We start from the raw sequence: 24,537 nt of genomic DNA on the forward strand, positions 1-24,537 counted from the left end.
CCAGAAAACACAAGGGGGCAAAATAAAGCAAAAGAAGCAGCAGCTACAGGGCATAAATGTGAACACAATGCAAACTTGACAAACCAGAGTGTGAAAACAAACACACCTGGGATTGGGGGTTTAGCTGGGGGATCAGCTACTAGGCAAGAACGTCTAGGCCGACCCAACCTGGAACTGCTGTGTGAGCGTGGGTCGCCTAGCTGGAACGAGAGTCGTGGGTATATCTTGTCTGAGTCCTTGAATGGCCAGGTGACCTGCTCGTGAACGAGGAAGCCTAGTCGAGCCGAAGCTGGTCTAAACACACCGTGAGCAGTAAACATGCAATTCCCTGCCTCGAACTAAGCGCTGAGGCTCCTTAAGTACCCCCAGCCTCAGGTGAAGCGCATGAACATGAAACGAGACGAGGCCTGTGGGCAGCGGATATCGGGCCCCGGGGAGGGCGCAATAGTATGAATTAGCCTGGATGGGGAACTGAAGCCCAGTTTGCCTATAACCCACTACACTGTACTAACCACCGCAGCCCACATCCCCTTTGATATTAGACCTCATAACCTTATATATTCTTATTTGATGTATAAACATCACCTGGATAGTCCACAGTAGCACTATAGCTTAACCACCCTAGTTTAGCCAAGCTTAGCAATATCAACAAATAAAATTGTACATCTTTATTGTAATCATTCTGGAGTCTGACTGGATAGTGTTGCTGTCTTCTCTGGGTCTTCTTAGCACAGTGTCCTCTTAGCTATCTGAAAAGATTGTACTTGGTTGGTCAATCATTAGCATTTGGCCTTTTAGTTGACTTTCAACACAGTTTCATTTGGCTTCTACAAGCTGAAAAGCATCCCTGCAGCTATATCTGGCTGGCTGGCTGTCCCTTTCTGGCTAAAAACATCCAGCTAGCCTTATTGTCTTCCCTGTGATGTGCATCTCACCTCCAAGTAGTGCTGTGACTAGTTTGCTAGCCATTCTCCTGAAGTAGCCCTTGCAGTTCACCTCTAGCCAGCTAATAGGCTCAGTGTATGTACATTTTGGGGTTGTAAACAGTTGTGCAGTTTTTGATTGGCCAGCTCTGTTTTACTTATGTGGGTTTGCCTCAAGTGTTTGAGGTTCACGGTTTGTCAAGATGAATCCAGTTGTCTGTTTTAGGGCACATTTAAGCCGATCAGTGTTGTAGCAAAAGGTACTGTGGAGCTAGACCGTCTTATCTCCCTTTGGAATCAGAGGTGACCTCTGCAATAGATGAGAAATGTAGCTAATGTACCCAAGAGCCTGTTTACATCTAACAGCGTTTCTGCTGTTTGGATCAGCTTTGGGTTTCACTTGTCTTGTATGTGTAAACACCCCCAAGATGCCTATGGTCGGATTACGATCGGATCACTTAAACCACATTCAGAGACGGATTTTGTCTAGATTTAATTATTTATTATTAATAGTGTAAACAGAATTTCTTGTGATTGGAAACAAGCGTCTGTCTGGTTATCCAAAATCCAAAGATCCCTCTAAGCTTAGCCACTACTAAACAATAAAGTCAATAAGGAGACCATACTACTCTGCCCTTACCCAAGTACCTTCACCCAAGTACCCAAGTCTGCGCACCATCAGGCCCCTGCAGCTTATCCAGAATGCAGCGGCACGGGTCGTCTTCAACGTTTCTAAATTCAGTCATGTCTCTCCACTGCTGCGTTCTCTCTTCACTGTAGCTTCCTGTAGCTGCTGCCCAGGTCATCAGATTCAGAACCCTGACGCTGGTCTACAAAGCCGAGAACGGACCAGCCAGCCCCTCCGTACTTGATGGTAGTGGTCAAAAGCCGATCTGCACCAAAAGCCCTTCCAGCTTCAAGTACGGCTCGGCTCGACCCACCATCCCTCAAAATCCATGGAAGACGAGCGTCTAGGCTTTTTACTGTCCTGCACCGAAGTGGTGGAACGAACTTCTCCTGGGTCCAACGCTCGCTGTCTTCAAACCCAGACTGGAGACCCTCCTCTTTAGAGAGTACTTGGGCGAATAGCAGAGTGGTCACCCTATTGACTTGTGTCTAGTAGTGTCTTAACTTGGTGCCTTGGTGCCTTTTTAAACTAGCTGAGGTTTCTCTTGGGTAAATAGCAAAGTACTTTTGTAAGTCGCTCTGGAGAAGAGAGTCTGCTAAATGCCTTAAATGTCGCAGGATGAGGGTCTTCAGTCTGCGTTTGAGGACAGCGAGCGACACGCTGTTTGTTCATTTCAGGTGTAAACAGGCCCCAAATCTTGCACATGAAAACATTTGTATACAGCAGTAAATTAAGCCTCAGATCAGCAGTAATTACTGTGTTAATAAACGTCATTCAAAACCACGTCTGATCCAAACAGATTACAGCTGGTTTTGAACACTGGACGTATCTGTGGTAATCTGCTCTGGGCTGAAATGAATCTTGTGTGTTGAAGGGAGAAAATGGTGGGATGATGACCATGTCAAATCTGACCTATACTGTGTCCCGAGAGGAAAATGGCCTTCCTCTGACCTGTGAGGCATTTAACAAAGGAACACGCTTCTCCAGCATCAAATCCCAAACCCTCAATGTCTACTGTGAGTCTGACGAGAGTTCTGCTCTACCTTTTTCTCCCTACACTACACGCACTACACCCTGTTTCCTCCTGCACTACACCCTGTTCATCCTGCACTGCACCCTGTTTCCTCCAGCACTTCACCCTGTTCATCCTGCACTGCACCCTGTTTCCTCCAGCACTTCACCCTGTTCCTCCTGCACTGCACCCTGTTTCCTCCTGCACTGCACCCTGTTTCCTCCTGCACTGCACCCTGTTTCCTCCTGCACTTCACCCTGTTTCCTCCTGCACTACACCCTGTTTCCTCCAGCACTGCACCCTTTTCCTCCTGCACTGCACCCTGTTTCCTCCTGCACTGCACCCTGTTTCCTCCTGCACTACACCCTGTTCCTCCTACACTACACCCTGTTTCCTCCTGCACTACACCCTGTTCCTCCTGCACTGCACCCTGTTTCCTCCTGCACTGCACCCTGTTCCTCCTGCACTGCACCCTGTTTCCTCCTGCACTACACCCTTTTTCCTCCTGTACTACACCCTGTTCCTCCTGCACTACACCCTGTTCCTCCTGCACTACACCTTGTTTCCTCCTGCACTACACCCTGTTTCCTCCTGTACTACACCCTGTTCCTCCTGCACTACATCCTGTTTCCTCCTGTACTACACCCTGTTCCTCCTGCACTACACCCTGTTCCTCCTGTACTACACCCTGTTCCTCCTGCACTACACCCTGTTTCCTCCTGCACTGCACCCTGTTCCTCCTGCACTGCACCCTGTTTCCTCCTGCACTACACCCTGTTTCCTCCTGTACTACACCCTGTTCCTCCTGTACTACACCCTGTTTCCTCCTGCACTGCACCGTTTCCTCCTGCACTACACCCTGTTTCCTCCTGCACTACACCCTGTTCCTCCTGCACTACACCCTGTTTCCTCCTGCACTTCACCCTGTTTCCTCCTGCACTACACCCTGTTCCTCCTGTACTACACCCTGTTCCTCCTGCACTGCACCCTGTTTCCTCCTGCACTGCACCCTGTTCCTCCTGCACTGCACCCTGTTTCCTCCTGCACTTCACCCTGTTTCCTCCTGCACTACACCCTGTTCCTCCTGTACTACACCCTGTTCCTCCTGCACTGCACCCTGTTCCTCCTGCACTACACCCTGTTCCTCCTGCACTGCACCCTGTTCCTCCTGCACTGCACCCTGTTTCCTCCCTGTTTTCCCTCATATTTTAACACTATTTGTCCACTTATGTTTCTCCCTGTGTTTCTCCATGTTTCTCTGTTTTTCCCATCTCTCTCACTGATTCTCTTCATTTTCCCTGTTTAATTGTTTAGTCTATTGGTTTCCACCTGTTTTTCTTCCTGTTTTTTCCTTTGCTTCTCTCTGGTCCTGGTTGTGCTTCCTCCTTGCGTTCCTCTCTGTTCTTCATTTTTCAGTTTTCCCTGCTTTTTCTTTCTGTTTTTGTTTTTCCTGGTGTTCCTCCTTGTATCTCCCCATGTTTTTCCCTGTTCTTCTGTCTGTGTTCTTCCCTGTCTATCACTGTGTTCTCTCTGTTTATTCCTGATTTTCCTTAGTTTTTATCCCTGTGATTGTTTTTGTGTTCCTCCCTATTATTTCCCTGTCACTCTCAATTTTTCCTCCTTGTGTCTATTCCTGTGTTTTTCATGTGCTTCTTCTATTGTTCCTCACCCTGTACCCAGTCTCGTTAACCTCTGGTTATTTATGGCGTCTAAACTGTTGCGCTAAGTAGAATAACAGTCAGCAGATTCAGACTCATAATGTAGAAAATGTCAATGCTCTCTCTCTCTCTGTCTCTCTCTCGCCCTCTCTCTCGTTCTCTGTGTCAGATCCTCCTCAGAAAGTATGGTTGGAAGCCCCTCCAGAAGGAACTCTTCTGCGCTCTGGGACGACCGTCCGTCTTGTGTGTTTCTCCAGTGGTGGAAACCCCACAGGCCGTCTGACGTGGCTGAAGGTGTGTGTGTGTGTGTGCATGTATATACAGTACTGTTTAAATATCTTAGCTATTTATGGCACTTAAAGGTTTTTACAGCTCCTTATTTCCATTCCCAGTTCACAGAGAAGATCAGCACCTGTACATGTGCTCTTCTAACATATCATTTGTCATTGTTCTAAAAAGTCTCAGGAATAAAGATGTGGGAACGTTACAAGGTAACAATTGATTAGGGGATGTGAATTGAGGTGAAGAGAAGCACTGCAGTCAGCTTATAGAGTCATTAGATGTTTACTGAAGTGAAATCGGAAATTGAGCCTGAAAGAAAGCATGCCCTTTATGCTGGGTTTATTGGTATTAGGTCTTTTTGGGGGGAGCCTTCAATGACTGGGATCCAGACCTGTGGTTTGATTAATTACTCTCAGGTTCAGCTGCAATGTTTATGGGTCCTACAATGCATGTGGGTTCAATTTCAGTTCCCCACTGTTGTAGTTTATGTATTAGGGGTTACGTCTATATTATGTTAGAGGTGTATGAAAATATTGATGTATCAAACTCATGTGATATTGTTTTGCAATACTGTATTGATTATTAAAAGCATCATTTTTATAATCATATTGATTTTTAAATCTATTTTTAATTGATTTTAATATGTAATGATAGGTGACAGACAGTGGTTCATTTAGTGTTGTGTTTAGACCCCCCACCACCAGATATCAGTGTTGCACTCTGTCTTTAGACCTCATTGTTCTGATTGGTCTGATCTGATTATGCATATGATGGCGTGTTTATTTATACGATGACAGTTTTCCTAAAATTGTATATATTGTATTCCTAATATATATATATATATATATATATATATATATATATATAGTGTGTTGAATCATAACCCCTCTTCCCATAAACAACCCTATTGACTGTCCATGTCAAATAGCAGAGATTTTGATAATAACAGTTGTGTGTGTATGCACTTGTGTTTCTCCAACAATAGAACGGTAAAGTGGTACAAGTCCCATCCAAGCTTGTTGAGTCTGAACGCGGTGTGTCGCGGGAGTTCCTCCTGACTCTTCAGCCCAGTGACAATTTAGCCACCTACCGCTGCGATGCCACCAACGAGGCCAAGAAAGTGCAGTCTGCTCAGACCAAACTGCTGGTCCAGTGTGAGTATATCACAGTCCACCCATCATTCAGCTGTTATACTCTATAAATAACGGGAGCAACAAGGGTTCTTTGGAGCAGTGTCTTAGAGAAGAAACCCTGTTGTGGCTCTCCAAAGAACCACATTTGGTCCTCCGGATGGTCCACATTTGTGTTTCAGCTCAATTCACAACAGAATAGAGCACAAATATTCAAATGTGGACCATCTGGAGCACCACTTCTTCCAAGGGTACGTTCACACAGCAGGTAAAAGTGGGCCAAATCTGCACTCTTTGGTCATGTGACACAGGAGTGTTGTGTGCATGTGTTAGCAAATTACTCTGAACTTGACAGTTCCGATTTGGACCAATTTCATAAGTGGTGCTGAAATCTGATACAAATTCAAAACACGGCAATGCGACTCTTACGACTTTTATGTCCATCCAACTCAACGTTCGCTGAGGTGAAGGGAAAATGGACAACAGCAAAGGTGAGGTAACAGACCTCATAAATATCTGGGGTGATGTCTCTGAGGGAATTCCTAAAGAAATGGCCAATGGCCTGCAATGTCAAGGATAAATAAATAGTAAGAATAAGTAATAAGTAAGGTTTAAAGAACCAATGACGCAAACCAAAGAAGTGGCCATGGCTAACTAACATAACAACAACTTATTGCAGTGACCTCAAGCTCATTCTCAGCCCAGCTATCATCCACTGGATCTCCTTGATGGCTCATGTGATGCTGGAGAAGATGAAACCGAAACTTCACTTCATACTCGTCGGTTTAGGAGCGTGAACTGTTCAGACGAATGTAAGATATAGGTCACTTTAAGTGTGAACAGCTTAACAAAAACATCGGATTTCATGAGAAAATCAGAATTTGGGACACTTTTCCTGCTGTGTGAACGTAGATTATATCAAATTTCTATACCAAAGAACATTTTAGGACCCATTACTCTGATTTTAAATCTTTAGTTTTGTTTTAGACATTAAAGGAATAGTTTAGAAACAAAATATTTGCACAATCCCCCCTCCTTAAGAAATATAGTTGATCAGCCAACTAAAGTTTGCTTTCAGAGTGTCCTGATCTCACTAATGTAATTAAATTCTCACAGCAGTGCTCCTCCAAAATCTAGTAGAAAGCTTTCTCTCCTGGACAGTAGAGACAGTTACTCCAGCAAAAGCAGAATGAACTCTTTTTTAATACCCTATATTTCAGAATAAACAATGAATGTGCGTGTGTCCCAATACTTTTGTCCCTATAGTGTATCTATTATTTGAAATAAATCTAAGTTTGAAGCCACTTTTTGAAATCCACTTTTGTCCTGTAAGCTCCCCCACTCAACAATAATGAGACCAGTTTCTATAAAGCAAGCCTGTTCTCTCCTCCTTAACACATTCAGACATGTTTGTGGTCTGAAGTTTACTTTCTTTTACATTTGCTGTGGAGCCAAGAGGCTAATGTAACTAACAAGTAATGGAAGATTGTACCTTACCAATTAGCAACAAACCGCATAGCTAAATCACCACACGCTCACCTCAAAGCATACTGACTTTATCTGAAATAGACTGCTTATGTGGTTTCTGACACTGTATTAAACACTTTTATCTATCTAACTCCAGGGAGATCATTGTGCAAATGTAATTTTTCTCCAGACTATTCCTTTAATGTTCTTTTAACTATCCACTGTTACTTCTTTCAGTTTATTTACAGCAATAAAACACTTCTGCCACGAGCTCTGGGGACTGAAATCGTTAAATAATTAATCCAAAAGCATCTGCAGATGATTTTGGACCCAAAAAGCATGCATAATTGTTTGCTTATTGTTTTGCAAGTTTCACATTGTAGTGTATTAATCTGGGTCAGGTCAGTGGATCAGCATTTGGATTCAAGCAATAATATGCATATAACCCAGCAAGCCACTGTGAAACTACAATCAATGAAGAAATCCAAACCTTATATCTTACTTTTTTACTTTTTGCCATTTTTGCCTTTATGTGAATCTTTGAGTTGTTCTTTATATTGTGTCACATTTTTCATGATAATGGACCAATAGAATACTCATTGACTTCCATTAAGACCTAATCCCATTATTCTAACCCCTGTCCCTCTCAGCAGTGAGAGGGTTTCTACTGTAGAAGCTCCAGATCTCATCAGAACAGATGCAGGTGAACACAAATCCAGTAAAAAGGAGAAACAAGAGCTTCTCATTCTGAAGAAAGAAAGTAGTGAGATCTTGTCAGTGAGCTAGTCTGAAGAACAGAGCTCGGTTCCATCAGGTTTCTCCTGGACGCCCCCCAGCAGCTCACTTGATTTACCATCTTTAAGCCCTGATTTACCACCAAACCAGGTGTTGATCTGAGGAGAACTCTAAATAATACTAGACTCCATGAGAGAGGAGAACTTTGGAGATGTTCTGATGATGACCACAGTGATGGAGAACCACCATGTATTCATGGATTCATTCTAATATCAGTGTTTTACTGAGGAAATAAACACTTACTGTCCAGATAAGCAACTTTTCACAGGGGGCTAAAACATTTGCACAGCACTGTAAACATACAGTATTTATACAGTCCTTAATTCTCATTGTATACACACTATATGTCCAAATGTTTGTGGACATCCCGTCAAATGAAGGCATTCAGCTACTTTAAGTTGCACCCATTGCTGACACAGATGTGCAAAAGCACACAGACAGCTTGCCAAGCCCCTGTAGAGAAGTACTGCCAGTACAATAGGACTCTCTGGAGCAGCTAAACATGTGTGTTAGCATCATGCCTAATGCCAGGTGTGGGCTAGAAGGGTGTAAAGCCCCCCAGCATTGAGCCGTGGAGCAGTGTAAGAACTGTGCTCTCTGGAATGATGGTGGATGGTGCTCCATCCAATACATTTTGGATGAACTGGGGAAGTTGATCACCATCCAACATCCTGACCTCACCAACCCTGAATGTAATCAAATCCTCACAGCAAGCGCTCCTCCAAAATATAGAAGAAAGCCTTCTCTTCTGGACAGTAGAGACAGTTCCTCCAACAAAAGCACAATGAATGATGAGGTGTCCCAATACTTTTGTCCATATAGTTTATCTATTATCTGAAATATGTTCTAGTTGTCCAATTACAATAAGCTCTCCCGTTAAACACCTAAGACCAGTTTCTTCAAATCGGGACATTTAGTGAAGTTAGTATGAGCTGTCCCGGTGTCTCCTTTCCTAAAAGTGTCTCAGCACTGTGTACAACATATGCTAAGCAACCTGTCTCTTAAAACACCCTCTCTAGCAGATCCGATCTGTTGAGAAACACAAGCTAGCGTTGTCTCAGAGCTGTTTCTTTTGCACAAGAGCAAAAGACACAGAATTAATTGACGGTTCCGAGTGTTGGGCTATGTTGTGGCCTGCTGTTCCTGCTGTAGTTCCTGCAGTGAGTGTGAAGATCGTGGTGAAACAGAAGGAGCTGCGAGCAGGACACACACTCAGTCTGGACTGCCTGGCTGGGAGCAGCAACCCGAAAGTCAATATCAGCTGGAGTCTGGATTCAACCAGGTACTTAAGCCCTGTCTTTCACCTCACACACACACATACACACACATAAACTAGGTCTACAGGAGCACTGGAGGGAGTCTACCGCCATCTGAAACCCGGCCTAAGAACCACCACTAAGAACTGCTAGGTGTTGCTGCTAATGTCTTGGTGCCAGATACCACAGGACACCTCGGTCTCCTGTGGTGGCACAAGGGTGACCTACTTAAAATTAGGCAATATTAGAAGGTACTAATGTTATGGCTGATCAGTGAATATCTCAGTGATAGGTGATCCACTGTGATCAGTCAGAAGTTCCAGTGATGAAGCTTGGTGAAATTCTGCTTTGTGCTTTGTTTTTTTATGGTGTGGTTGCTAAGGTTGCTATGGTGTTGCTATGTGGTTGCTGTGGTACTCCAGGTGGTTGGTATTGAATAACTAAGACGTTGCTATAGTGTGTTGTCAGGTAAGGTATTGCAGGTGGTTGCTATGGTGTTGCTAGGTGCTCTGGTTTCCCAAGTGGTTGGTGGGTGCTTGCTATGGTAGCATTAAGTGGTTGCAATGGTTTCCCAAGTGGTGGCTATGGTGTTGCTAAGTGGTAACTAGGTTGTTGTTGTGGAGTTGCTAAGTGGTTGCTACAATGTTGCCAGGTGGGTGCTATGGTAATTCAGGTGGTTATATAAAGTTACTAAGTGGTCGCTATTGTGTTGCTAGGTGGTTGCTATAGTGTTGCTAAGTGGTTGATTAATGACTGATTGAATAAAAGCACCAATATTAATCACTGCCCAGATTCTATTGTGATTCTGGTGGTTGCTATTGTGTTGCTTAGTTGTTGATAGGCTGTTGCTATGTTTGCTCAAGTGGTTGGTAGGTGTTTGCTATGGTGTTCCTAGAAGGTTGCAATGGAGTTACAACGGGGTTGCTATAATGTTGCCAGGTGGTTGCAGTAGCGTTGCTTGGTGGTTGCTAGGAGGATGCTATGGTTATGCTATAGTGGGTGATATGATGTTGTTAAGAGGATACTAGGTGGTTGTAGTAGTGTTGCTTGGTGGTTGTTTGGGTGTTGCTAGACTATTGCTATGGTGTCCCAGGTGATTATTATGCTATTGCTAGGCTGTCGCTATGGTATCCCAGGTGTTTGAAATGCTTCTTAGATGTTTTACTGTAGACGACAGCCCACCATCAACATACAGCTTTCTACTGTACCTTCCCCAGCATTCCCAGTTCTCCTCAACTGAGAAATCAGAAGCTCACTCTCACGCTCTGCATCTCCCGTTAGATTAATGTAACTCCAAAATGCAAAAATGAGCCCAATGATGGGTGCAATGATACAGTATGCAAGCCAGTGCATTCACAATACATCACAGCCAATCTGTCTGCGCTGCTCGCTCATCCCTATCCCAAAAGAAACAAAGGGAAACAGTGCTGATGCTCCATGAGCGGAGCGCTGCAGTAATGGCTCCAGACTCCGAGCACTGGAGTGTGAAGTGTTTGCGCAGGCAGGCAGACAGTTTGGCAATCCATCTTCGGCTCCGTTTCCCTGGCACTCAGGCCTTCGACGGGCGGCCGGTGATCGCTGAGTCATTACCTTGTTAGAGTCTGTCTCCAGCACAGTCAATAACTGCTGCCGCGAGAAAGAAAAAAAAAATCTTACTTTAAGGCTCCTGGGAAGCAGCTGACCAAAGTGGTGGCTCCGATTCCTGCTTACTTACTTTGGGAATAGTTTTTTTTTTTTTTTTTTTGGGGGGGGGGGTCATTTTTTGGGGAAACCTGCTGTTTTCATTGAATAGTCAACCATCAGCAGACGACTTTGCTGGACGTCTCAACGATGGTGAGATTTGGTTGGAAAGTAAGGTGAGACATCGTCATTTTAGGTAGTTTCTTTCCATCAAAATTAGGCTGAAAAGTGAAGGTAGGACAAGACATATTTTTAGACAAAAGTATTGGGACGCCTGCTCATTCACTGTTTTCTCAGATATCAAGGGTATTAAAAAGAGTTGAGCCTGTTTTTGTTGGAGTAACTGTTGGAGTATCTCTACTGTCTAGAGAAGAAGGAGTTCTACTAGATTTGGAGAAGAAATCCTGTGAGGATTTGGTTGCATTCAGCAACAAGACCATTAGTGACCATAAGTCAGATTGTTGGAAGTTCAGCACCCATGCATCAGAAAAGTACTGGATGGAGCCTTATCCACCATCATTGCAGAGAACATAGTTCTTCCACTGCTCCACAGCTCAATGCTGGGGGCTTTATACCCCTCTAGCCCACGCCTGGCATTAGGCATTAGGCGAGTCATGTTTATGTTCATCCGCTCCAGAGAGTCCTATTCTATTGGCAGTACTTCTCTACTAGGACTAGACAAGCTGTGAGAGTGTGCATTTGCACATCTGTGTCAGCAGTGGGTGCAACTAAAAGTAGCCGAATTAGCTTATTAGAAGGGGTGTCCACAAACATTTGGACATATAGTGCTTCCAGTAATTCCATTAACTCTCTCTCTCTCTCTCTCTCTCTCTCTCTCTCTCTCTTTCTCTCTCTCTTTCTCTCAGGCTAGAGGGAGTAGAGCAGGCCCCAAGAAGGCGGAGTTTGGTGGCCTGTCTGTCAGCAGCAAACTGACCCTCCCTTTGAGCTCCCGTCACCATGGCAACCGGGTCACTTGTCAGGCCTTCAGTAGCCTCCTGTCGGAAGGAGTGAACACCTTCTACGTCCTTAACGTTCTCTGTAAGTGTGTGTGTGTGCAGTGATTACAGTGTTGTAAAGCTTAACAGCACGCTTGTCTTTGATGTTGCTTTGCCTGACGTCGCCGACCACCTCTTCAAAGCTCACCATCATTTAAGGGCATAAAGGAATGTCAGTGTGTATGTGTGTATGTGTGTTTTGTTTGTGTGTGTGTGTGCGTGTGTGTTGTTTTTGTGTGTGTGTGTGAGTGTGTGTGTGTGTGTGTGTGTGTGTGTTCTCACCCTTATTCATCTGATTGAGATTTTCTGTTTGTGAAACACTGAACATTAATTGCTGTTTTTATCTGTCTGGTGATTCTTTACTTTCATTTTTCTTAGTCAAGGCTTTCATTTAATTCTGTGTGTGTGTGTGTGTGTGTGTGTGTGTGTGTGTGCGTGTATGTGTGTGTGTGTATGAATTTGTATACAAATCTGCATTTTGAATCCACTCTATAATAGCACTTTGCACAAACTGGAGAAAGAAAACAAATATGAAAGTGTTCGCCGGTCCAGTGTGCACACACACACACACACACACAAACACTCACAGTATTCATAAGCGCTGGGCCAATCGGCAGCTGGAATGAGCACCGAGTGTAACTGGATTGTTTGAACTCGGTCTGTGTGTGTAAGCAGTGTGATTTAAGCTAATGCCTGTGTCGTACACATGCTGATAGCATCCACAGCAGCCAGGAGGGTAAAAAAGCCGTGGCGTGGTGAGCACCAGTAGTGCTTTCATTAATAAATCATTAATGTTTGTTTACAGATATGCAGACACAGAATGAGCATTTTTGCCGTGGCCCCATTAGTGCTAATAAATATCAGTTCTGTAGTGTCAACAGTGATGAAATGAGGAATAGAACAAACATGTGACTGTTTCTGAGGAGACGGATTAAAGGCTGGATTCTCTGCAGCTGAAATGAACAGAGAAGCACGACGTCTTTAGAAGGTCTGAACGTCTCTGTGATGTTACTAATAAAGCGGATTTGGGGGGGGGGTCACAATTCCTTCATTTTAATTAAGATGTCATAAGATCATTCATGTTGTGCCTGTTTAGTAACTAGACAAAGGTTTTGTCTTGTTTTTATATGATTAAACTGTAATGTAACTATACCTTTTGTTTATGTATATATATATATATATGTACATAAACAAAAGGTATAGTTACAAAACAGTTTAATCATATAAAAACAAGACAAAACCTTTGTATATATATATATATATATATATATATATATATATATATATATATATATGTGTGTGTGTGTGTGTGTGTGTGTGTGTACACTATATATCCAGTTTCTTGTGGACACCCATTCTAGGGAGTCTAGGGAGTTAGGATGAAATGGAGTGGTGATCATTCAATATCCTGACCTGACTAATGCTTTTGTACCTGAATGCAATCAAACCCCTTACAGCAATGCTCCAAAATCTAGGAGAGATCCTTCTCTGGACAGTAGAGACATTTACTCCAACAAATCCAAAGTCCCAATACTTTTGGCCATGTAGTGTACAGTATTTAGTCACTGTTTTGAAAATACATCTTCATTTTAACAAATATCTCCTTATATTATGTATTTTATCATTATATCATTCATGTCATGCTAAAAGACTTGAATGTGCTAAATACACCATATGGCCAAATATTTGTGGACACCCATTCAAATGCATGCATTCAGCTACTTTAAGGTGACACAGCTTGCCTAGCCCCTATAGGGAAATATTACCAATAGAATAGGAATTTCTAGAGCAGATTAACATAGACATGAACCCGAACCTACTGGCACCATGCTGCCTAATGCTAGATGTGGGCTAGAGGGGTATAAAGCCCCCCAGCATTGAGCTGTGGAGCAGTGGAAGAACTGTGTTCTCTGGAATGATGGATGGTAGAGCTCCATCCAGCACTTTTGGGATGAGGAGTTGGGGAGTTGGGGATGAGGTGGGGTGGTGATCATCATCCAACATTCTGACCTGACTATTGTTCTTGTCACTGAGTACAATCAAATCCTCACAGCAGTGCTCCAAAACAGCAGAAAGCCTTCTTCCTGGGACAGTAGAGACAGTTACTCCAACAAGAACTTTTTAACACCCTTGATTTCAGAAGGAGCAATGAATGAACAGGTGTCCCAATACTTTTGCCCATATAGTGTACTTTTTTTCAGTATTTTAGTATATTTATTTCTGTTTTAGTGTTACTAGCGAAAACATGCAGCAAAAGCAGTGACACAATGTCACTGAGCTCTGTTGCTCTGTATTTTCTGGTCTTAATCCATAAATAATGATTCAGCCACTTGGAAAAGAATCTGCAGCCGCGCCATAATGTTTGTCGGGCTTTTTTAGTTATTTATGAAGGAAAAGGTCCACTGGGAGTGAGGCCCTATTTACAGTGGGACCTATACACAAACAGAGGGAAAACCACCAGCAGGATGTACAGAAGAGTAGCAGGCAAGCCAGAAAGACAAGCTTTACTGACTGTAAAAGGCAATAAGGTGGTCAGCCAATACTGATACTTTCATTTTGAATAATCTAAATATTTAATCCTAATTTTCTTGTTTTTTTACCTCATCAAATGTCAGGTTCTCTAAAACTAATAGTGATAAAATGAGCATGCAGTTGAGCACAGTAGACAATCAGTGAAAAGTCTGAGGACTTGATTTATATGATTAAACTGTAATTTAACTATATATATATATATATATATATATATATGCATACATAATACAAATGCATTCTTTAATCAGTGCCTTTGAAGAACATCTCAGAAGTTCTTGGTTGGGAGAAATGTTACATGATGTGTTGTTCTGGTCTTAAACCCTGAAAATAAAGGTACATAAAGGGGTTCTTAAAGTGATGCTTTTAAACTGGTAAACAACCTTTAAACCAACCGAATCTTCTTAAGACCTTCCAAACGTCTCTATTATATATATATATATATATATATATATATGTGTGTGTGTGTGTGTGTGTGCGTGTGCGTGTGTGTGTGTGTGTGTACACTATATGTCCAGTTTCTTGTGGACACCCATTCTAGGGAGTCTAGGGAGTTAGGATGAAATGGAGTGGTGATCATTCAATATCCTGACCTGACTAATGCTTTTGTACCTGAATGCAATCAAACCCTTTACAGCAATGCTCCAAAATCTAGGAGAGATCCTTCTCTGGACAGTAGAGACATTTACTCCAACAAATCCGAAGTCCCAATACTTTTGGCCATGTAGTGTACAGTATTTAGTCACTTCTAACAAATATCTCCTTATATTATGTATTTTATCATTATATTGTGTCAAAATTACACAATGAATGGACCAATAGAAATGTTCCAGATTGACTTGGAATAAAATCTGTTTACATTGACCTCAGTTTAACTTTAAGAAGGCTTCTCATCCTTGTAAATTTGCTATTTTGGAGATTCAAGGTTTTTGTGTGACACTGACACAGCACACAGCACAGCCTAAAAAAACCTAACCCAACCTCCACCAAACAGACCAAATAACACTCCCTAATGATAGGACCTGCTAAGTTACCTTAGCAACAATATTAAGTCACCTAGCAACAGTGACAATGGTTAGTGAGACAAAATGAACAGCCTAATTATCAGTGATTCAGGATGAATTCCACTTCAACAAATGCATTCTTTAATCAGTGCCTTTGAAGAACATCTCAGAAGTTCTTGGTTGGGAGAAATGTTACATGATGTGTTTTTCTGGTCTTAAACCCTGAAAATAAAGGTACATAAAGGGGTTCTTAAAGTGATGCTTTTAAACGGGTAAAGAACCTTTAAATCAAGTGAATCTTCTTAATACCTTCCAAAGGTTCTACACACTCATACGTCTCTATTATAAACATGCTTCTATATGGAAGCAAAAGTGGTTCTTCTATTGCATCACTCACATAATCTTTTGAGGGCTTAGAGAACCTTCTTTTGATGTAAAGGTTCTTTACCAATTTACAGGTTCTTCACTAATGCAGATCCATCATGAACATGATTCTTTATACTTTTTACTCTTTGGCATCACTTAAAGAACCATTTGAAGGCTTAAAGAACCATCTTTTACATCAGGAGTAGTTTCTCTAAGCCTTCAAAAAGGTTTTTGAGCAATAGCATAGAAGAACCACTTTTGGTTCCATCCAAGTAATAGAGATCCATGAGTGAGAAGATAAAGAGATGTAAATAACCTTTACATCAAAAGTTCTTTACCAATTTATAGGTTCTTCACCCCTACATCTCCATCATGAGCATGATTCTTTATGGAACCAAAAGTGGTTCTTCTATGGTATTGCTTGAAGAACCTTTTAAAGGCTTAAAGACCCTCCTCTTGATGTGAAGGTTCTCTAGACTCTCTAGGCTCAAGGCTTGAAAAACCTAATATTGGTGTAAAGGTTATTTGTCCATGTACAGGTTCTTCTCACTCATACATCTCTATTAATTTAATGGAACCAAAATTGGATCTTCTTTGGCATCACTTAAAGAACCATTTGAAGGCTTAAAGAACCTTCTTTTGATGTAAAGGTTATTTACTTCTCTTTATCTTCTCACTCATACATCTCTATTACTTTATGGAACCAAAAGTGGTTCTTCTGTGGCATTGCTCAAAAACCTTTTTGAATGTTAGAGAACCTTCTCCTGATGTAAAGGTTTTTTACCAATTTACTGGTTCTTTACCCCATCACAAACATGATTTTTTATGGAACCAAAAGTGTTTTTTATATTGTATTGCTCGAAGAACACTTTGAAGGCTTGAATGACCTAATCTTGGTGTAAAGGTTCTTTGGCCATTTACAGGTTCTTCTCACTCATGAATCTCTGTTATTTTATGGAACCAAAAGTGGTTCTTCTTTGGCATCACTCAAAGAACCCTTTAAAGGATTAAAGAACCTTCTCTTGGTGTAAAGATTCTTTACCAATTTACAGGTTCTTATCACTCATACATCTCTATTATTATATGGAACTAAATGTGGTTCTTCTACAGCATTGCACAAATACCTTTTTAAAGGCTTAGAGAACCTCCTGATGTAAATGTTCTTTAACGATCTACAGGTTCTTCATCTCTACATCTCCATCACAAACATGATTCTTTATGTGAGCAATTGTATGGTATTGAACCCTTCATAGAACCAAAAGTGGTTCTTTTAAGGCATCTCTCAAAGAACCCATTAAAGGCTTGAAAAACCTTATCATGATGTAAGGGTAGCTTCTTTACCAATTTACAGGTTCTTTTCATTCTATGGAACAGAAAGTGGATCTTCTTTGGCATCACTCAAAGAACCATTTGAAGGCTTAAAGAACCTTCTCTTGATGTAAAGGTTCTTAACCAATTTACATGTTCTACACACTTTTACATCTGTATTACTTTTGGAACCAAAAGTGGTTATTTTAAGGCATCACTCAAAGAACCTTTTGAAGGCTTACAGAACCTTCTCCACATCTTCACACATCAAACAAGCTTCTTCTTCTTTGGGAAGCAAAAGTTGTTCTTCTATGGCATCACTCAAAGAACCATAATTTTTTGAACAGTGTAGATGATGATCTTGCTTCCATCAAATGGACCACAACTGGACACAACTTCAGTATACTCATATGTGCATGTTAGTCCCACCAGAGTTTGCAGAAGACCAGCCCCCAGAGGTCCAGGTTGTTGAGGACGACATGGCCACTTTGCCTGTCATGGTCTCTGCCAATCCGGACGATGTTTCCTGCGAGTGGATGTTCCAGGGCGAGAAGGTGGTTAAAGGTAACGTCCGTCGTAACATCTCAATACAAGCTCACACACACACACACACACACACACTCTCACACGCCGCCATATGTGCTCTGAATAAAACATTGGCAGGCTCTGTGGCACGGTGGCTTGCCAGATGTGGTCCTGCCTGGTGTGTTAATGTATGCAGGCTAAATGAGGATTGCTGTCATGCTGAATGTTACACAGCGTCTGCAGTCTGCACCGCTCTGCTGAGCGCTCCTCATCAGTTCAGGCCCCTCCGGAACCCCTCAATCCCCACCCCTGCCCCCCTCCTCCACACAGGCCTGCCTGCAACCCAGAGCAGATACAGACTGCACAGGACAGCTGTGTTTGTGTGTACAGTGTTTATGATTCAACTGTGAGTGTTCTTGATAATGTTGTGCACGGCGGTATATAAATGTTCAACAAATGCATGCTCATTACTGTAATTCATAACCCAGCAGAAGCTGTGAATCTCTGTTTCCAGTAATATCAATCCATATTTATTGCAGATTGTGGCGGAAAATGATTCCACTAGAATGCTAACCCTTAATTTCAGAAAAAAACATTGAATGAGCAGGTGTCTATAAACTTTTGGACAGAGGCAGAGGCTTTAGGCAGATGATTATTAAAGTCATGTCTCTGAGCAGTGAGAGAGTTTCTACTGTAGAAGCTCCAGATCTCATCAGAACAGATGCAGGTGAACATAAACCCAGTAAAAAGGAGAAACAAGATCTTCTCATTCTGAAGAAAGTAGTGAGATCTTGTCGGTGAGCTAGTCTGAAGAACAGAGCTCGGTTCCTCCAGGTTTCTCCTGGATGCCACCCCCAGTCCAGCCAGCACAGCGTGGAGGATTTTATGGTTATTTTAAGGCACCACTTAAAGAACCCTTTGAAGACTTAAAGAACCTTCTACACATCTCCACACATCAAACAAGCCTGTTCTTCTTTGGGAACCAAAAGTTGTTCTTCTATGGCATCCTTCAAAGAACTATAATTTTTTGAACAGCAGTGAGAGGGTTTCTACTGTAGAAGCTCCAGATCTCATCAGAACAGATGCAGGTGAACATAAATCCAGTAAAAAGGAGAAACAAGAGCTTCTCATTCTGAAGAAAGTAGTGAGATCTTGTCTGCGAGCTAGTCTGAAGAACAGAGCTCGGTTCCTCCAGGTTTCTCCTGGATGCCCCCCCCCCCCCCCTCAGTCCAGCCAGCACAGCGTAGAGGATGTGTTCAACTCCATCAGCAGCAGCAGCAGCAGCAGCTCACCTGATTTACCATCATTAAGCCCTGATTTACCACCAAACCAGGTGTTGATCTGAGGAGAACTCTAAATAATACTAGACTCCATGAGAGAGGAGAACTTTGGAGATGTTCTAATGATGAACACAGTGATGGAGAACCACCACTTTAATAACTGTGTTTTATTGAGTATACTGTGTTCTGAAAGCTCTTAAAGCAGTTAATTAAAAATCTACAAACAATATTATAATTATAGTCTACACTGTACAGGTTATTATTCAAGAAGTATTAGTTAGTCATTGGGGATTCCAAGCTTTTAAACAGTGTGTTTGTGTGTGTTGGTACAGACAGGGATCATCGGTACCACTTTCCAGAAGGCTGGGCGCTGGAGATTTGGAATGTGAGCAGGCGTGATGCGGGGAATTACCGGGTAGAGTGCACCAATGCTGAAGGGACGAGGAGTACCATCATCAAACTGGACGTTCAGTGTAAGAACCTCCTATGAAACCCGTTGTCACACTGTTTTAACACTGCATCTGCATTCCTACAGATCTAAAAGCAGACGTTTAGGGCCAGAATAATAAACATGCTGCCAGATTTGCTGACTTTTCAGAAGGTAATGATGCGCTGACATGCTTGCTTAATCATAAATGAGGATTACTGCCAAGTTTTACTGTTTGCTCGCTATAATGTTGCTATGATCTTCTCAAATATGTTCAGTCATGCTGACTAGGCATCAGTAAATTCTGCACATGCATCTACTCTACTAAAGAAGCATATTGAGCATCATGGTGGACATTGCGGCTGCAGCTGAGAGGAACTTGAGAGGACATTGCATTAATACAGAATTTAATAACGAATATCTGACAGTTTTGAACAGTTTTGTCTCATCAACTTAGACCCAGTTTATACCTGGTCACTTCATGCATCTTGAATATCAGGAGTTTATCTGGATAAGGCCGAGCCACACCGCTCAGACCACTTCAGCAGGTGGTTTCTGCATTAGCCCATGCCGGTCCATTTACATTACATTACATTTAAGGCATTTAGCAGACACTCTTAACCAGAGTGACTTACAAAAGTGCTTTGCTATTTACTCAAGAAAAACCTCAGCTAGTTTGCATAGACTAAATATTCAAAGATCCTCCCATCTTAGACCTTACTAAACACAAGTCAGTAAGGAGACCACTCTACTATTCACCCAAGTCCTCTCAGAAGAGGAGGGTCTTCAATCTGGGTTTGAAGACAGCGAGCGTTGGACTCCCAGGGGAAGTTCGCTCCACCACTTTGGTGCAGGACAGAAAAAAAAGTCTGGACGCTCGTCTTCCGTGGATTTTGTGGGAAGGCGGGTCGAGCCAAGCCGTACTTGAAGCTCGAAGGGATCTTGGTGCGGATCGGCTTTGGTCCATGGTGCTCCACGGGTTGTTAAATGGAAAATGGAAGTAGAACAAATGCCAGAGCAACAATAGGAACTTTTATGAGTAGGACTGCTGCACATTTCTCACTTTATTATACTGTATATAGTTTTATTAATGTGGACCCTTAGGGTGAGGATTCTTATAGAATCAATCAACCCTTTTATCTTCATTCATGGAGATTTACTACATCTCCTATTGTGGCTTATCCGTGACACTTACAGCCATGGATTTCTCCCACTTTTCTAATCATCACTTTTGCTTGCAGGCACATCATTTAAATCTGTGTCGGAGATCGAGATGGTGTGATTTTAAAAATATCCAATACACTGCGATGCAACATAATGTGGTTACATAAGGCTCTGCAGTGAAGTATCTATTATAAAAGACCAGTTCTGCCAGATATAGATATAGCTATACTTTTTATTAGCACTTACTTATGGAGAGGAAATTATTTTCGATGGATTAAACAAAGGAGTGAAAGGCATTGGGGGGGCGAGTGAGAGCACAGAGAGAAAAGGAGAGAGAGAGAGATATATACTGGCCCGTAAGCCGTCTCTTACCTCCTTAATGATTTAATAATAGCTCTACTTCAAATCTAGGCCTGCATGGTCTAGCAAATCCACCATCACTAATGGATCCCTGCGTCCTGGTACAATAGCAGTCGACAGTGGTACATATTCATTATGCATAGACCGTTTTAATAGCTTTTACAGATGGCCCTGTTTTTCCATGTAGGAGTTCCTCTTTCCGAGCTTTAAGACAATGGGGAAGCATCCCGAGTGCGTCAACATGCGAGGGGTTACACGAGTGCTAATGGGCTGGTTGGTTAAGGACATGATTCTAGTGGGAGTGAAGAGAGGGCTGAGAGAGAGAGAGAGAGAGAGAGAGAGAGAGAGAGAATGGCTGGGGCGTTTGGCCTAAGCTTTTAGCCCATGTTCGTCTGGGGATCCACAGGCTCGGGATGCTTGCTCTTTTCAATTCTGAAGTTTTGTTGAGATTGCCTTCACTTCTTCACTGCTTGACTTGCTGGAGACCCCACTGCTGTAGATGTAAAAATAATATTAATGGCAATTTCAAAATTAATCTGTTTCTCCTCTTTTCATTTCCTTTTCTTTTGACCTACTTGAAACCCAACAGACAGAAAATAATTAAGGCCTTCACTTCACTTTTGCCAGAAAGTAGTCAAGGGTTACTTTTAAAAAATACATCTCGGTACTGATTACTGTTTCTTATTTACAGCGTTTACCCAGCAGTTGTACATGTAAAGAATGTATGTATTACATGTACATTTATGGCATTCAGCTGATGCTCTTATCCAGAGCAACTTACGAGGTTACTTGTACTACAGAGGTGGGCCAAAGTAGTGTTAGGAGTCTTGCCCAGGGACTCTTATTGGTGTAGTGCAGCCTAGTCACCCAGACCAGGAATCAAACCCTGGTCTCCCACATGGTGATGTAACCCAGTGGCAGGTAGTGGTGTTATCTGTTGCGCCACACCAACCACCAGCATATACCACCAATCCTCAGGAATAGTTCTAGTAGTTTAGGACCAGCTGGTCTTCAAAGACACCCAGATGGTCCTTCTTTTACTCTATTTCTATGTGTTAGTTGGATTTTTTTTTAAATGTGAAGAACAATCAACAAAAGTTTTCCCACCCATCTAAAAAAAACTTTTAACCAGGGAGAGAACCATTTAAGAAGTCAAATGGTTCTTTGATACATGATTGTATATCAGAAGTGAGAGACCAATGTCTGGAGTCCATCAGTTTGCCGATTTCTTTGCTCCAAAGCTGACTGCCCTTGTTCTTCAAAGACAGAAATGGTCCTTCTTTTGCTCTTTCCCCATGCGTTGATAGTGAGTTTTAAAAAAGCTTCTATAAAGAACCATCTACAATATGTTTCCCAACAGTCTGAATATTCTTTCACCAGGCAGAGAACCATTTAGGCTGACAAACAGAGTCCAGCAGTTTCCTGATTTTCTTGCTCTAACACACTCTTTTACTGTGTGTTGCAAGTCGGTTTTTTAAACAGGTTCTATGAAGACCACCGAAAGTTTCCCACCAATCTGAAGAACTCTTAGAACAGGCAGAGAACCGTTTAAGCAGACAACTGGTTCTTTGAGTATTGGTTCTAGTTCAGGAGTGAGGAACCACACATCAATTAAATCTGGTCTTTAAGGACACCCAGATGATTCCTCTTTTGCTGTATCCCTGTGTGTTGGCAGAGTAGTTGGGTTTAGGCAAAAACCTGGGCCATCTAGGGTTCCTGATGAACAGCTTGACAACTGCTGATCTAAACCACTCTTGAGATAAGACACTCCCAGAACTATCAGAACATTAGTGCAAAACAAGACATTCTAATAAGATTTTCATTTACTGCAAGTGCTTCTCAAAAAGATGGGTCTTCAGTCAATGTTTCAAGATGGGTAAGGGATGGGATGGATTCATCCTGGCGCCCAGATCATGAATTCAGCTACGACCATTGAGGTGCCAGGACATACAAAAGTCATCCATGTGTCTAAAAGGATGGTAGGTAAGATTGAGAAATACTTAAAGCTTAAAGGGCTCAGGATGCAGATTGACCTTTGACCTTTGCCATCAGGTCAGAAAGTGCAGATCTGGCTTTGGAAGCATATTGAAGCATATTGAGCATCATGGTGGACATTGCAGCTGCAGCTGAGAGGAACTTCAGAGGACATTACATTAATACAGAATTTAATAACGAATATCTGACAGTTTTGAACAGTTTTGTCTCATCAACTTAGACCCAGTTTATACCTGGTCACTTCATGCGTCTTGAATATCAGGAGTTTATCTGGATAAGGCCGAGCCACACCGCTCAGACCACTTCAGCAGGTGGTTTCTGCATTAGCCCATGCTGGTCAATTTACATTTAAGGCATTTAGCAGACACTCTTAACCAGAGTGACTTACAAAAGTGCTTCACTATTTACTCAAGAGAAACCTCAGCTAGTTTGAATAGACTAAAAATTCAAAGATCCTCTAAGTTTAGACTCTACTAAACACAAGTCAGTAAGGAGACCATCATACTCTACTATTCACCCAAGTCCTCTCAGAAGAGGAGGGTCTCCAGTCTGGGTTTGAAGACAGCGAGTGTTGGACTCTGCTGTTTGGACACCCAGGGGAAGCTCGTTCCACCACTTCGGTGCAGGACAGTAAAAAGCCTAGACGCTCGTCTTCTGTGGAGTTTGAAGGATGGCGGGTCGAGCCGAGCCGTACTTGAAGCTCGAAGGGCTCTTGGTGCGGATCGGCTTTGGTCCATGGTGCTTTACGTGGTTGTTAAATGGAAAATGGAAGTCAGGTCAAAAAGTGCAGATCTGGCTTTGGCTTTGCAGGCCAGCATCAGGGTTTTGAATCCAATGCAGGCATCTACAGCAAGTCAGTGAAGGGTTAGCATTAAGGGAGTGATGTCTGAACATTTATTAAAGATTGAAGACGTGTCGTGCTGCTGCATTCTGGTTCAGTTGAAAGGTCTGATGGCACACATAGGACGAGCCGTCATTAAAGAGTTGCAGTGGACCGCAGGTTCCATTCCCCACCACTGTAAAGAAAATCCAATATACGATTCAGTGAACAAATCAATGAACAATTGCACACCAAACCCATTCCGAATGACTCCATTTGCATTTCAAACACTGACTTATTCAGAGATGTTTAATAAAGTCAATGCAGTTCTTCTTTCAGTGCGATTTTGAGCTGTTAAAGAGTCTTATTTGCCTTTAAAATGAGCTAAAGTGTAAATCCAACATGATGCAAGATGACTGACTACATAGATACCTTAAATATGAATCCTAGCACTCTTAAGCCCTGACCCCCCTCTCCTCCAAAAATAAAAGAATTTAAAAAGGAGCTAAAATCAGTTGAATATAAATAATGTTATTTTTGTTTTTATTTATTTATTTCATTTCTAAAACGCACAGCAAGATGATGTTACATCTCCACTAATCATTTTCACTCCGACATTGTTGAAAAAAGTCAAAATCGGTGAAGTGGAGATCGTGACGAGACGCTAAGTACACCCACCAACTCACACCCAGAGATATGATGTCAAAACACATCATGCACTTTACGCGGGTGAGATTACCCACTGCTACACCCAATAGGAGAAGCATGGAGGGAAAATGAACTGCGGTCAAATATTAAACAGGTAGCGTGTGTCTATAGGGATGCCTTGTTTAATGTATTAGAGTATATTTAGAGCCATTCGCAGCTCAGGGTTTCAGAGGAACATTTGTAGACGGTCCCTAAACTCCTCAGAGAGCAGTAATGTAGTGATTG

At 42.3% G+C, this 24,537-nt stretch overlaps 1 protein-coding gene across 1 annotated transcript in view; it reads left to right on the plus strand.

Annotated features, from left to right (window-relative positions):
• The window catches only part of nphs1 (NPHS1 adhesion molecule, nephrin), a 275,069-nt gene that overhangs the window by 217,979 nt on the left and 32,553 nt on the right, over positions 1–24,537 (plus strand). Inside the window, exons 10-17 of the mRNA XM_072691705.1 lie at positions 2,426–2,567; positions 4,391–4,515; positions 5,489–5,657; positions 9,048–9,177; positions 9,700–9,705; positions 11,703–11,869; positions 17,457–17,597; positions 19,171–19,311. Coding sequence (XP_072547806.1) covers positions 2,426–2,567; positions 4,391–4,515; positions 5,489–5,657; positions 9,048–9,177; positions 9,700–9,705; positions 11,703–11,869; positions 17,457–17,597; positions 19,171–19,311 — 1,021 coding nt within the window. The remainder of the gene's footprint in view (positions 1–2,425; positions 2,568–4,390; positions 4,516–5,488; positions 5,658–9,047; positions 9,178–9,699; positions 9,706–11,702; positions 11,870–17,456; positions 17,598–19,170; positions 19,312–24,537) is intronic.

This window comes from Salminus brasiliensis, chromosome 11 (assembly GCF_030463535.1).
Source record: "Salminus brasiliensis chromosome 11, fSalBra1.hap2, whole genome shotgun sequence".
Classification (NCBI taxonomy): Eukaryota; Metazoa; Chordata; class Actinopteri; order Characiformes; family Bryconidae; genus Salminus; species Salminus brasiliensis.